This window comes from Temnothorax americanus, unplaced genomic scaffold (assembly GCF_048541705.1).
Source record: "Temnothorax americanus isolate GAGA-0224 unplaced genomic scaffold, ASM4854170v1 Scaffold87, whole genome shotgun sequence".
NCBI classification, from domain to species: domain Eukaryota; kingdom Metazoa; phylum Arthropoda; class Insecta; order Hymenoptera; family Formicidae; genus Temnothorax; species Temnothorax americanus.
Genome location: NW_027509810.1, coordinates 473,976 through 489,923, shown reverse-complemented (window position 1 = coordinate 489,923; position 15,948 = coordinate 473,976). Strand labels below are relative to the sequence as shown.

Sequence of the window (15,948 nt, the reverse complement as noted above, 5' to 3'; positions counted from 1 at the left end):
GTGCTCGAGAGAGCTCCGTCGTTCATCTCTAGATGGTGATCCTGAACAGGCTCGTTGTTTCGCCATGAGAAGTAGCGTGTGTCTCGCGAATGAATGCATATCAGTGCAACTAAATTATACGCGCTTCTAAGGCTCGTTTAAACTCGGGACATTGCTGGTATGTACATACGTACTTGACAGATGCACATGTCCTTTTATGCATTTATGTCTGTTATCTCTGTACAGCAAGTTTATTATAACACGGATACCATACATAAAGAAAGTTTAATCTTCTATGTATATTAGAAAATACGATTAAATTGGTGTTTAGACTCGTACGTCTTAATTTCTCATCAAAGCAAAAGCATATTTAAATTATTATGTTAACAATAACAGCACGCAAATTGTGGATATAAATTACATCCTGTAAACTACGTCTATCTTGCTTACATCGGAAGATAAAAAATATAGCAAATTAAGAAACCATAATGCAACAAAAATTGATTTATACGTAAAATATGTTATTCCACAATTCATTTAATTTCATTTTCAGTAATGACTTATTACTTCATCTGTCCGTAATATACAGTGACCTGAAACTAATCAAATCGTATTAATATTTTTTAATTTGTGGGCGAAAATATTTGTAGCAAGATTGTAGATATTTGTTTGTTTATATGTATATTATATATTATATTGATATTAAAAGGCCATTTTTATCGATTGCTTTCTTCTAATCAATTAGTTATAGATAACACAATAAGTTTACAGCCAACAATTATTTTAAACCAAACAAGGTGTTTCTTATAGATTTTTTGATGCTAAAACAATGTTGCGAGCTAAATTTTCCCAGCACGTTAAGTTTTTGAAATAATTGAGCTTTAATGCGTGAAAAATGACCTTTTTGCGATATTTGAAATTTTAATATAAGAGATTAACGTTATCTTGAAAGTTTGATAAAAAATTTCTCAAAAATCTGACGTATTGATAAAACTTGACTTACAGCATCGTTTTCAGGATCCAAACATCTAGTACAAAAAGCGCCTTGTCGGGTTCAAAATAATAAAAGAAAATTTCATAAACTTGTGTAATTATGTCGTGTAGTACATTTCAATAATTTTGTGAATCACTGTATTTCGTTGATCATTTAGATTTCATTGCGTTTTGTTGCAAAAAATTTATGGTATGAGGGAACAGCAAAATTTTAAAGTAGTAATACGTTTCATTCAGCGGCTGGACATTGTAGTAGTGTGTCCAATGTAAACGAGATTCCGCTGTACTTGCGTTATCCTTGGGGGCAAGAGTGTTACGCACGAAGAATAAATTTACATTCACGAACGGCGGCGGCTTTCAACGAGTCCGCTAGATAAAGGCGGTTCATTATGTGCCGCATTTATTACCCAATGGCGGTTCTCGATCGCCTCGCGATTGCCTTTAATCCCGTCGTCGAGATCAGATCTCGCCGGGATTTCGCGTAATCGCGTTACCGGCTCCCAAGGACCTGTACGTAAAGTATCCTATACCCTCCCGGCCAACCGTCGCACACGCATTCTCGTTAAAGCGCATTGAGTGTTACAATGTTCGTCATTTGGTGCAAAACTCGGGTCAGGGATATATCGAAATTGATGCGTCTGTGGATAACTCGCGACGCCTACAACTAATTTGCGACGTACAGAGTTGTGTCCGAGGACATCGTTCACACGCGGGAATTTTTAATTCTTTTTTTATACGCGTATGTAATAAAACATCTGTATATAAAATGAAGAAAGCAAGACGTCTATAAATAAATGCAAGGTAAATGTATCAATGCCGGAACACCTATATGTCTGGACACCTTTATCATTTTAAATAACCATAACTTAAATTAAAATCAAAGATAAAAATATAATACAAGAAAAATATGTTTATCTTTGATTCTTTGATTTTAATTCGCATTAAAACTTATTTAAGATTTAAAATAATAAAAATATCCGGACATATAGATACATGCCCAGGGATTGGTACACTTATCTTATGTAGCTTGTGTTTATTTTATTAACATTAATAATTATTATATAGTAATGTAATAGAAAGTTATTTCTATCAAAAATTAAAATATTATAGACAAATTTGCTTCATGATTAACTGTCGCGCAATTAGACAAAAACGATCGAAAAAAATATTGCTTTATAGTAAACATATAATATATATATATATAATATAATGCAATTATAAAATAACATTATATTATTATACATACCTATATATCATTGGTAAATATATATAATGTGTATATGTATAGATTATACATTACAAAATTGACTAATATAATATTTATAACAATCTTTTCGCATATGAAAAATTTAGAGTAATTTAATTTAACATTATCCTTTTGATAATTGTATTCGTTTATTATCAAAACAGCGTATGAGTGCAAATGTAGATGACATATGGTATTAGACTATCGCTATCAAGTTCAAAATTCTGTGGCAACAAAATATAATTTTAATATATCAATATATAATCTCTTTGAATAACGCGATTAAAGCGTTTTCGCAAAACAGGTTTATGAGACCGTAAGAAAAGATTTTTCACGAGCAGCGGAAACTGAGCAAATCTGTCTAGACACATATGAAACTTTTACACTTCATATATCTATCAATATATACGATACGCGCACTGCCGTGTATGCGTACATGTGCTCGAGCTCAAAGTTAATCTGGATTAACCGGTCTTGAGCTCTTCACGGGTAAGGGGAAAGAGAGGTGAAAGGGGTGGCGAGGCGGGACAAAAATCGAAATCAAAGAAATATGCTCTCTGGAGAGAAGAGGCAAGTCTCTTTCTCGATTGCAGCGAACTCTTGTTCAATTCTCAAGTCGCAATGGTAGGCGCATCGAAGTCAAAATGTATTGTTGTGTGCAGCGCAATGAAGAACTCTCTTATTTATATTCCTAGCCTTGTCAATTATATCAATGACAATCGCATGAATAAAAAATAAGTACGTTGGGCATTTTAAATTACACATGTAGTTTTGAAAAAAAATCTTTATAAAAATAAATAGATTTAAATAAATTTGAAAAATACTTAGTTTGTAATATTGTTTGTAAGAAATATCGTCTAATCTTAAAATTTTTATAGGAGAAACTTCTCGGCTAAATTTGTGCAGAAATTTCTTTAATTAATATATGAAAGCAGCTGTGTGTGTGTGTGTGTGTAGTTTTATAAAGTGAAAACTATAAAAAATTATATATTTACCTTAAAAGTTAAATAAAAAATCACTATTGCGTTACTCATTTATATTCAAGTAGATTTTTAAATAAATTTTTTTAGAATTTAATTATTAAGATATTTAACGTTATATAATATATAGTATAAAAGATTTTATAAGAAATCACACACAACAAATGACGATTTCGCTGGGCTCAAAGGATAATTTCTCAAAAATTTGTTTGACTTTTTTTTTGCTAGACTTTTCAATTGCTAGAAATTAAATGGATGCAAAGTTACGAATACAATCTTTAATCCAATTTAACCTTGCTTCGATAGCAAAATTTCATGTAAGCATGACTTACGCCAATCTTATTCTAATCGCGCGAAGCAGATGGCCGATCTCGTGCACGTCCAAGCGATTTAAACTTTCTTCTTTTTAATTATCGCTTCTTGATGGACGTCATTTAAGGCGCTGCGTTGAAGCCGCGCGATGCGCAGTCCAATAATGCTCAGATATAATGTGTAATAAATCACGAGGGGATGATCTTCGTTCAACGTGTGATATATCGAGCTTATTTTAACAGATGTTCGACACGATCTTCATTACAAGACGAGTGCAATGTAAAAAAAAAACCCAATTTTATTCTGTCATATTCTCTCTCAAGGCTACGGACAATTTTTTCTATATCATTTTCTGAAACGGAGATGAAAGTTGGAGGTTAAAAGGCACGAGGATCGGTCAGCCGCATTTAACGTTGCATGGTTGAGAATAACGACGCCGCGGGCATCTCGCGCGTATTCGTTCGTGCACTACATCGACTTAGAATTCGTTTGCGTGCACAACGTACCGCTCTCGCTAACAATCTCGATCTTTGAGGGCCGGCTTTTAATTTACCGCCAATGATACTAAAATCGAAAAGAATATCCGGCCGCGACTCATCCCAACTTGCAACAGTCCCGCCTCCATTCGCCGGTACTCTATAGTTGGTCAAACCTTCCTACAGGACGATACACAATTGGATCGAAAACTTTTACTTAAAATTGATAGCCAAGAATGACAAACCGAGAGAGAAACAAGCAAAAAAACGGTTCAATTTTGCTAATCGTTTAGAATTAAAATAAATCAAGATAATAGACGTTCGAAAAATAAAAATTCAGATCTCTTGATTATTGGACCAATGTTAAACAACATTTAAATCTTCTACGATGTTTTATTAAATATACCACATATGAAAGCATTTTCTCCTATTTTGATTAAAAGAATATAAATTAGGGTAATTAAGAGATTCCCAATTTTCAATGTTTTAAACAGCCATATTTAACAACTATGTTATTATAAATTTACCATTGTTAAAAGATTTACTAAAAACCATCTGAAAGTTAATTATTATTTTCACTAAATCTTTTTTGTGAGATAATAAATGTGTTCTCTTCGATGTCAGTAAGAAAGAAAAGAGATCTTAATTGATATCAGAGAAAACTTATATATATTTAAATAACTTAATTCCTTAGAACTCTTAAAATTATGCACTGATCAATATTTTCTTGAACTTTACCCGGGATTTGCATGCGTACTTATAGTTTCCTGACTTAATCATGAATCACCCTGTATAGGTATTCCATTATTTCGCTCCAGTCGCGGTTAAGAGTAGCCACGAGTGCGAATGAAAATTACATAGCCGAGCCACATGCGTCCTCCGTGTATCTCTTCTTTTTCTTACAGCCTTTCCGGCTCCGTTGTGCCTCTTTAAATGAAATCTGCTTTACAACGATGCAGTTAACGTGCCGCTGCACGCGACGCTGTCGGCAAGAATCGGCGCGAGGCGGCAGCCCAGACGAATACGAAAAAAGAAGTTTGTAAGTGTAGTGAAAAAAAGTGTGTGTGTGTGTGAGAGAGAGAGAGAGAGAGAGAGAGAGAGAGAGAGAGAGAGAGAGAGAGAATTGAATTATGTGCTGCTTGTTTTCCGTGTCAAACGGAGAATTAAATCAAGGCAATATCGGCTGTCGATTATTTTAATAGTAAGAATGTTATAGACCTTCCGAGCATTTTCAATTCCACGATTTTAACTTGTGTATGTATTTCGTTTTATAAGCCACTCCATAAAAGCCTTCACTTGCATAAACGTAATCGCTCATTTATATTTACGGGATACCTTTTGGGGTAAGAAATCTGCGGAATGCAAGCGAGCATTCGCGATGAAAGGTTCGGCTGACGAGTATCGAGAATGGAAACAATCTGTATCTATTATTCATGACGGCCAGCGTTCGATATGAAATTATAATCCATTCGTGCGTCAATCGACCAAATTGGCACATAGCTCCTTTCAGATCTCAGATCCCCGCGCGCACAACGGCGGAAAAATGGACGGAAGTGCCATTTATGAATCCGAAACAAAGGCAACGAACGATTTAATCGCGACAAACAGGATGGTACACGCGCTATTTGTTTTCAACGTCGGAAAATATTCCTAGAAACCGATACTTTTATTCTCCTACATACGTAAATACGTTTTTTCGTTTTCTCGTTGATACAATTATACTTTGTACAGTATAACTGTCGTAATTGAGTTTAAATAGTGTTATTATATATAATTCGAAGTTTTTTTCTATTTTTAAATTATCATACATATGTACTGTTATACATATTTTCTTATTCCTGACAGTAAATCTACAAGCTTAAATTAGTAATTTCTAATTTCGACGCTGACAATTAAATAAAAAAATAAAAATAAATTAATTTTATTGCCTTTACGTTAATAATTCGGTGCTGTACTACAGTATTACGGTATTTATAGCATTCTATAATAATATCATGGCTAAATCTGTCATGCTAGTTTATAGATATGCAGCAGCAATAAATGCTCATTATTGAAGACCAAAGTTTGACTCTTGAAATGTATAACATGCAAAATCTTAAATAAAATCTTAACATATGTATACTACATATGTATCGATTAAACAATCGAGAAGCAGCAACAGAAACTTGTCTAAATTCTAAATGCATTTTCACGTCGTGCCAAACATCAAGCACAGAAAGAACGATAAAAACACAATCGCGCAAAAATTGCGAAAAATACGTTTTGTTCCACTCTGTAAATTTTCTTTGAGGGAAGGACGTCATTCAGCCACCGCGACACATTTTATGGATTTACTTGATTCTAATACGCATCGCTCGCCAGTAATCAAAGTCCCCCGTTAGGGCTCTCATTAGGCCACGATTAGTGACGATATCTCTTGATAAGAGCATCAAGTGTGTTTATGCGACTGCGGATTTAGCAACCAACTGAGAAATTGCGCATAACCAGGAAAGTAATTATACTAATAACACATAACGGGTCAGTAATCAATATATACGACTCATATAAATATCCTGCCTTGTCAATATATATGACTTAAACACAACGTTGTATTATAATTATTTATAAATAATCGTGGATAAAAATCACAACAATAGGCATCTCCTTAGAGTTTTCATGTATACAATATACACAAGTATTTGAAAAAGTTGGAGTACTATTACGTACAACAGCATATTCTTGAGACCAAATCATTACCTTAGCCAGGATTCGAACCTGGAATTTCCCTCATTCCGTGCATGAAAGGTGTCGTTTTTCTTCTTTTCTCTTATTTCACGTCGCCTGAGAAAAACGTTTTAAATTATTATTAATCGATTATTGCGATAAATATTACCACATGCCTCAGTGGTCGAATTGGTACAACACCCTTATCAACCGCAACCGGGTACATAACCGAATTTTTCATTTTGGCTTTTAAAAATTTATAATAAATAAAATACGGAGTTAAAGTACAATTTAAAGTGCACTTTTATTTATATTAAGTACATTTTGAGTATATTAAGACAATAAGTAATATATCGTAAAATGTATAATTTTCAGAAATAAATTAATTCGATAACAATATTGTATTAATTAAGATTTAATTTAAGACAAAATTAGATTAAGATAGGCGGAATCTGCAGCAGCAGTTCACGTGATATATGTTTTTTCTCTTATTCATCACACATCTCCGCTTATCATTCGCTTTGTTTGTTTTCACGCTCAACTTGCGTATCATTCGCACAGTCTTACCAGAGTCTTACACAAGTGGTGAAAGGATTGCATGAGATAACTGCTGAATAAAAAATTATTTTATACAATTCTACATTAACTATAGAAGACGGAAAAACATTTTAACTGCAGATTTCTCAACTGTGATTTTAAGCAGATCAGAAAGAAGTACCAATAAGAGACATAAAAGGAGACAAATTTGAAGATTCTAATGTGAGAAGATGTCGTCCGACGAAAGCAATTCTACTTTTTATAAGAAGAAACATAATATAAGTGAAAGTAATGTGGACTCAATAATTGATCTGGAAGTATGGACTCATCAGTCGACGGCTTCTTCTTCGTCAACTTTTTTTTCTTCTTTTTTCGATAACTTTGTCCAAATATGCGAGGTCCAAAATACGCAAGGTAATTGCAGTACTATGTATGCATGTTGTGTGCGTGACGTGTATGTGTGTGCTCGCACCCGCATACGCATGAGCAAGGAGGGAAGTATTTTCGTTAAAAAAAAAAGTACGTATAATATACATCAAATGTTCTGGCTCTGATAGATTACAAAACATATAAATAATTGTTCTTAAAAGAAATTGAATTGTAAAGAATTTACTGTCACTTTATTCAAATTTCTTTAAAGACTTGCAAATAAAAGAGAGCAGACTCTTAAATTCTATCTGAACAATAGTGACGAGATTAAGTGCCTAAAAGTTATGAAAAAAGGATTCCATGTTTATATCTCAGAGTCGCCGAAGAATTGCTATAAATATAGCTATGCGATGTAATTATTGCAAAATTAGTACATGTCTCATTTATTTATATTGACAGTGTTCCAATTTATGACAATCTCACTCGTTTTTTTTTAATAAATCAGCTAATAAATACGGATCCAATATTTTGTTCCAAACATGTATTCAACATGTAAACAAAAGTGCCTATCAATTTTGTATATTTTGTTTAAAATGTATATTATTAATTAATTAATTTATTATCATGATGAGGTTCCTTGGGCATTCGCAATATTCTAAGGAGGTGTGTTGAAAGCCCAGTACGTTTGTATATGATCAAAGAAAAGGCCCTTTTGTATGGTCATGATATTATTTTTCGTGAACTACTTAACTCACGACCCGAAGTAACTGGTAAGATGATTCTGGAAGTCTGCCGACTACTGGAGATATCGCCGCTAGAAATCAACAATCAGTTGGAGTATATAAAGCTGATCCTGGAACGGGGATTTAAGAAAACCATGGATGTTTGTTCCGTTGATGGTGATTATATACATATATCGACAAGTATACAATTATACAAGTATAATAGTAAAAACAATAAAAGAAATAGCATTTCTTAAAAAACATAAATTTTTTACAAATATTTGAATTATGATTTTGTCTTTTAGGCATTTCGTCTTTAGATCATTTAATAATGATCAAAAAAGAGGCCTTTTTGTATGGTCATGATATTATTTTTCATGAACTACTTAACTCACGACCCGAAGTAACCGGTAAAATGATTCTGGAAGTCTGCCGACTACTGGAAATATCGCCGCAAGAAATCGACAATCAGTTGGAGTATATAAAGCTGATCTTGGGACAGGAATTTAGGGAAACCGTGGATGTTCGTTCCGTTGATGGTGATTATATACATATATCGACAAGTATAATAGTACGAACAATAAAAGATATAGCATTTCTTTAAAAATATAAATTTCTTACAAATATTTGAATTATAATTTCGTCTTTTAGGCGCTTTAGCAGATTTGAATATGATAAAAAAAAAGGCCCTTTTGTATGGTCATGATATCATTTTTCGTAAACTACATAACTCATGGCCCGAAGTAACCAATAAGATGATTCTGGAAGTCTGCCGACTACTAGAAATATCACCACTAGAAATCGACAATCAGTTGGGGTATATAAAGCTGATCCTGGGACGGGGATTTAGGAAAACCATGGATGTTTGTTCTGTTGATGGTGATTATATACATATATCGACAAGTATAAAGAAACAGCATTTCTTAGAAAACAAATTTCTTACAAATAACTGAATTATTATTTCGTCTTTTAGGCCCTTTTGCACATTTGAATATGATCAAAAAAGAGGTCCATGGTCATGATATCATTTTTCGTGAACTACTTAACTCACGACCCGAAGTAAACGGTAAGATGATTCTGGAAGTCTATTTTAATGACTGTATTCAATTAAAGAACGAATGTATACGGTCGAGTTCGACTATCGTTGTTTGATGCCGCACGAAAATTTCACTGAACAGCACTAAATTTCGCGAGCAACCTGTGAAATGGAAGTAGTTTTGTATAACGACACTCTCAAACATTTGTTGAGACATCCGTTAATCTCGTCCTTTCTCTACATTAAATGGTACATAATACGGCATGTTTTGTACGCAAATTTCGTTTTTTGACACAATGTTCTATTTCTTCGTGAACGCCTACATACTAAGCATGACTTACGACACAAGTAGAAATAGACAACAAATTTAACGATAGTTTCAATACGGTTTTTGCATGTACTTTGCAAAACAATCTATCGTGAATTTTTGCCATGGGGATGTTGCTGCTTTTCACCTCCCGCGCGAGATATCTTACAATTTATCTCCTATCCCCAACGCTACTTGGTATTATAGATTTGGAAAACTGGTCGCCAGTTCTGCTAATTGTACTGACTTTTATTGCACTGTTGTGTGGCACAGGACTGCAAATTGAAGTCATGGTTATCCTGCTGTTTACCTGGGAGCTAATGATTCTAAAATAAATTTCTCACAAATATCTGAATTATGATGTCGTCTTTTAGGCGCTTTAGCACATTTGAAAATGATTAAAAAAGAGGCCCTTTTGTATGGTCATGATATAATTTTTTGTCAACTACTTAACTCACGACCCGAAGTAACCGGTAAGATGATACTGGAAGTCTGCCGACTACTGGAAATATCGCCGCTAGAAATCGATAATCAGTTGGAGTATATAAAGCTGATCCTCGGACGGGGACTTAGGAAAACCATGGATGTTCGTTCCGTTGATGGTGATTATATACATATATCGACAAGTATAATAGTACAAACAATAAAAGAAATAGCATTTTTTAAAAAACATAAATTTTTTACTAATATTTGAATTACGATTTTGTCCTTTAGGCATTTCGTCTTTAGCACATTTGAATATGATAAAAAAAGAGGCCCTTTTATATGGTCACGATATTATTTTTCGTGAACTACTTAACTCACAACCCGAAGTAACCGGTAAGATGATTCTAGAAGTCTGCCGACTACTGGAATTATCGCTGCTAAATTTCGACAACAAGTTGAAGTATATAAAGCTGATCCTGGGACGGGGATTTAGGAAACACATGGATGTTTGTTTCGTTGATGGTGATTATATACATATATATCGACAAGTATAATAGTACAAACAATAAAAGAAATAGCATTTCTTAGAAAACATAAATATCTTACAAATATCTGAATTATAATTTCGTCTTTTAGGCATTTCGTCTTTCGATCAGAAAATAATGATCATAAAAGAGGCCTCTTTGTATGGTCATGATATTATTTTTCGTGAATTACTTAACTCACGACCCGAAGTAACCGGTAAAATGATTCTAGAAGTCTTCCGACTACTGAAAATATCTCCACTAGAAATCGACACTCAGTTGGAGTATATAAAGCTGATCCTGAGATCAGCACAATCACGGTTTGTCGTGTATCGCGCTAACTCGCGGTTTTCCGAAACCATTTATCATAGTTATGTTCGTTCCGTTGATGGTGATTATATACATATATCGACAAGTATAATATAGTACAAACAATAAAAGAAATAGCATTCCTTAAAAAACATAAATTTTTTACAAATATCTGAATTATGATTTTGTTTTTTAGACGCTTTAGCACATTTGAATATTATCAAAGAAGAGGTCCTTTTGAATGGTCATGATAACACTTTTCGTGAACTACTTAACTTACGACCCGAAGTAACCGATCAAATGATTCTAGAAGTCTTCCGACTACTGGAAATATCTCCACTAGAAATAGACACTCAGTTGGAGTACATAAAGCTGATCCTGAGATCAGATTCACGGTTTGTCGTGCATCGCGCTAACCCGCGGTTCATTTATCATAATTATGTTCGTTCCGTTGATGGTGATTATATACATATATCGACAATTATAATAGTACAAACAATAAAAGAAATAACATTTCTTAAAAAACATAAATTACTTACAAATATCTGAATTATGATTTCGTCTTTTAGACGCTTTAACACATTTGAATATTATCAAAGAAGGAGTCCTTTTGTATGGTCATGATAACACTTTTCGTGAACTACTTAACTCACGACCCAAAGTAACCGGTACGATGATTCTGGACGTCTGCCGACTACTGGAAATATCGCCACTAGAAATCGACAATCAGTTGGAGTATGTAAAGCTGATCCTGGGACGGGGATTTAGGGATACCATAGATGTTCGTTCCGTTGATGGTGATTATATACATATATCGACAATTATAATAGTACAAACAATAAAAGAAATAGCATTTCTTAGAAAACATAAATTTCTTAAAAATATTTGAATTATGATTTCGTCTTTTAGGCGCTTTAGTAGATTTGAATGTGATAAAAAACCAGGCTATTTTGTATGGTCATGATATCATTTTTCGTGAACTACTTAACTCACGACCTAAAGTAACTGGTAAGATGATTCTGAAAGTCTGTCGACTACTGGAAATATTGCCACTAGAAATCGACAATCAGTTGGAGTACATAAAGCTGATCCTGGGACGGGGATTTAGGGAAATCATAGATGTTCGTTCCGTTGATGGTGATTATATACGGATATCGACAATTATAATAGTACAAACAATAAAAGAAATAGCAATTTCTAAGAAAACATAAATTTCTTACAAATATTTAAATTATGATTTCGTCTTTTAGGCGTTTTAGCAGATTTGAATATGATAAAAAACGAGGCTCTTTTGTATGGTCATGATATTATTTTTCGTGAACTACTTAACTCACGACCCGAAGTAACTGGTAAGATGATTCTGGAAGTCTGCCGACTACTAGAAATATCACCACTAGAAATCGACAATCAGTTGGAGTATGTAAAGCTGATCCTGGGACGGGGATTTAGGGATACCATAGATGTTCGTTCCGTTGATGGTGATTATATACATATATCGACAATTATAATAGTACAAACAATAAAAGAAATAGCATTTCTTAGAAAACATAAATTTCTTACAAATATTTGAATTATGATTTCGTCTTTTAGGCGCTTTAGTAGATTTGAATGTGATAAAAAACCAGGCTATTTTGTATGGTCATGATATCATTTTTCGTGAACTACTTAACTCACGACCTAAAGTAACTGGTAAGATGATTCTGAAAATCTGTCGACTACTGGAAATATTGCCACTAGAAATCGACAATCAGTTGGAGTACATAAAGCTGATCCTGGGACGGGGATTTAGGGAAATCATAGATGTTCGTTCCGTTGATGGTGATTATATACGTATATCGACAATTATAATAGTACAAACAATAAAAGAAATAGCAATTTCTAAAAAAACATAAATTTCTTACAAATATTTAAATTATGATTTCGTCTTTTAGGCGTTTTAGCAGATTTGAATATGATAAAAAACGAGGCTCTTTTGTATGGTCATGATATTATTTTTCGTGAACTACTTAACTCACGACCCAAAGTAACTGGTAAGATGATTCTGGAAGTCTGCCGAGTACTGGAAATATCGCCGCTAGAAATCGACAATCAGTTGGAGTATATAAAGCTGACCCTGGGACAGGGATTTAGGGAAACCATGGATGTTCGATCCGTTGATGGTGATTACTGATTATATACATTTAATCGACAAGTATAATAGTACAAACAATAAAAGAAATAGCATTTCTTAGAAAACAAATTTCTTACAAATAGATATCTAAATTATGATTTTGTCTTTTAAGCGCTTTTTGAAAAATTTGTACAGATATTTTATGTATCAAAATTTTTTATTTTACAGATATAGGTAATACGGCGTTGCATTACGCTCTCGAGAGAAATTGGTACAAAGCTGCAACTGTACTTCTCAAGGAAGGCAGTTACCTCGGTCAGATGAACAAATTCAACAACATCGTTATCGCGGATATTCCAGAATTTACATTGTCCAGCTATTTTAATGACTGCATTCAATTAAAGAATGAATGGACGGACGAGTGTATGATCGAGTTCGACTATCGTTGCTTGATGCCGCACGAAAATTTCACTGAACAGCAAGAAATTTTGCGAGCAACCTGTGAAATGGAAGTAATTTTGTATATCGCCAATAACGACATTCTGAAACATTTGTTGAGACATCCGTTAATCTCGTCTTTTCTCTACATAAAATGGTACATGATACGGCATGTTTTGTACGCAAATTTCGTTTTTTACACAATGTTCTATTTCTTTGTGAACGCCTACATACTAAGCATGACTTACGACACATCAAGTAGAAATAAACAGCAAATAGCTAACGATAGTTTCAACACAGTTTTTGCAAGTACTTTCTTTACATTGCAAAACAATGTATCGTGGGTTTTTGTCATGGGGATGTTGCTGCTCTTCACCTATCGAGAGATCTTGCAATTTCGCTCCTATCCCCAACGCTACTTTGTAGATTTGGAAAATTGGTCACAAGTTCTGCTAATTGTACTGACTTTCGCACTGCTGTGCGGCGCAGGACTGCAAATCAAAGTCATGGTTATTTTGCTGTCCACCTGGGAGCTAATGACTCTGATAAGCTATCATCTGTTTCCGTCTTGCATCGAAATGTTTCGAACCGTCTTCTTCAATTTCGTTCGCTTTTTCTTTTCGTATCTAATTCTGATTCTCGCATTCACTTTAGCTTTCTACATGCTCTTGAGGAATGACGGTTTCTCTAATCCTGGTCTTTCGCTTTTCAAAACCATCATTATGTTCACCGGCGAGTTTGACGCCAATGACATTTCTTTTTCTGCGTATCCTGTTTGGAGCCGCATTGTGTTCGTACTGTTCATCTTTTACATAGTCATCGTGCTGTTTAATTTGCTTAATGGTTTGGCAATCAACAACATTGCCGAGATTCTGAATAAGGCCAAGATTATCGGACTAATCTCTCGGGTACGTCTGATCGCTTGTTTCGAAAGAATGATAGTCGCGAAACCATTCTGCTGGAAAAAATGGACGTGGTCGAATCCTTTTAATTTTTTTTCCAAAAAGGTTCTTCTCTTTCCACATTACCTCAAATTCGGTAAGATAAGTTTCAAACCTTACAATGATAATCTGATTGTTTATGATGGCGATAGGCATAACGTTGATGGCTATTCCATGGATTGGTCCACTTTGAAAATGGATCCTAACATAGTCAAACATGCTAAGCAGGTTGTCTACGATAAGAATGAACTATCGAATGACGATATAATGAATGAACTTGCTAAGTTGCAAACAAGATTGACACAGATAAAAAATACTTTGAGATGTAAAGATGATGATGAAGAAAACATTATTGTAAATTAAATTTGAGAGGCTTTTTTAAGTAAGTGTTAAGAAATAAAATGCATATGTAAAATGAGAAGATTATATAAAAGATATAATAGTATTTTTTAATCAATATGTAGCAATTGAGAGATAGAATAAAATAATAGATAGAAAAGAGAGAGAGAGTGTGTGTTATAAATGTAGAGAAGATCACAGAAACGGTAATCTTGATTGACACAAGTATAAGCGTCACTTTGAAACATTGAAGATTTAAGAGTTAGAAGTCTTCGCTATAAAAAGCTTTATAACTTTTTTTCGCGGAATGACTTCGAATTATTATAATTTAGATCAATAGTACACGAAATAAGCAATAAAATAATTTTTTTTATTTTTTAGTTAAATCATTTTCATAATTACTAGTATATTATATTATCAGTTGCGGGATAGATTTTAGAGAGACTCATAAACAGACGGTACACGGTACCGCGAGTGGTGGCTAAGACTACGGTCTTCTCGTCAGGTGATATCGTCACACGTGTGACCACACCCTCCGGGTAAAAGACAAACGTTAATAAATATGCCAATCGCACAGCGTAGAGACATATAATATGTCATTTGTTCAATCAACATTTGACTAAAACCTACATTTCTGATTATATACTGAAAAAATTATGAATAAAAACTTAACGTAATTGCAACTAAAGGATTATAATTATTTACCAGGGGTATATTATTTGAAGAAACAAACATGGTTCTCTGAAGAACAAGTAGACGCTGCCACTGCAATGGTGGACTCTAGCACAACGTAACTCGGCGAAGCATGGAAACATGTGTATTATTGTAATTACATAATTTATATTAATACCTATTCCTTAAAAATTGCACTATAAAGTCAATCCAAAACTTGAGAGAAAAAAAAACAGATTTTGGAAATTGTATCTTATCTATCTCATGTATCGTATCTATATAATTATACATAGATCCGACAAAAAAAGGCAAACGTTCACTGCTACGGTTAAAAGTAAAGAATTACACGCAACAGAGTGCTATAAATAAATAAAGCATATCTTGTGTAGATATGCAACGTATTGTATGCAACGCAAGCTATAAATGTATTCATTTCTGTCCCGTCTAGAGATGAAAATCTTGAAACTTGCTCGACAGTCACATTATGAAATCGGAAATAATCCGGATTATTTTTATTGTTCCTCAGGGG

The 15,948-nt window shown here is 33.7% G+C and overlaps 1 protein-coding gene across 3 annotated transcripts; it reads left to right on the top strand.

Annotated features, from left to right (window-relative positions):
• The first annotated feature begins 7,232 nt into the window (after window positions 1–7,232).
• On the top strand, window positions 7,233–14,909 carry LOC143907709 (uncharacterized). 3 transcript variants are annotated; one of them, XM_077424599.1, is made up of 15 exons: window positions 7,234–7,640; window positions 8,228–8,494; window positions 8,623–8,856; window positions 8,969–9,196; window positions 9,291–9,383; window positions 10,035–10,262; window positions 10,375–10,608; window positions 10,723–11,001; window positions 11,116–11,376; window positions 11,489–11,716; window positions 11,829–12,056; window positions 12,170–12,397; window positions 12,510–12,737; window positions 12,851–13,078; window positions 13,258–14,909. In XM_077424599.1, the coding sequence occupies exons 1-15, from the start codon at window positions 7,457–7,459 to the stop codon at window positions 14,769–14,771; spliced, it is 4,662 nt and encodes a 1,553-aa protein (XP_077280725.1). In that variant the 5' UTR covers window positions 7,234–7,456; the 3' UTR covers window positions 14,772–14,909. The 3 variants fall into 3 exon arrangements, with proteins under 3 accessions (XP_077280727.1, XP_077280725.1, XP_077280726.1); XM_077424601.1 differs by lacking the exon at window positions 13,258–14,909 and having other exon boundaries at window positions 7,233–7,640; window positions 12,510–12,721; window positions 12,851–13,038; XM_077424600.1 differs by lacking the exon at window positions 11,116–11,376.
• The last annotated feature ends 1,039 nt before the right edge of the window (window positions 14,910–15,948 follow it).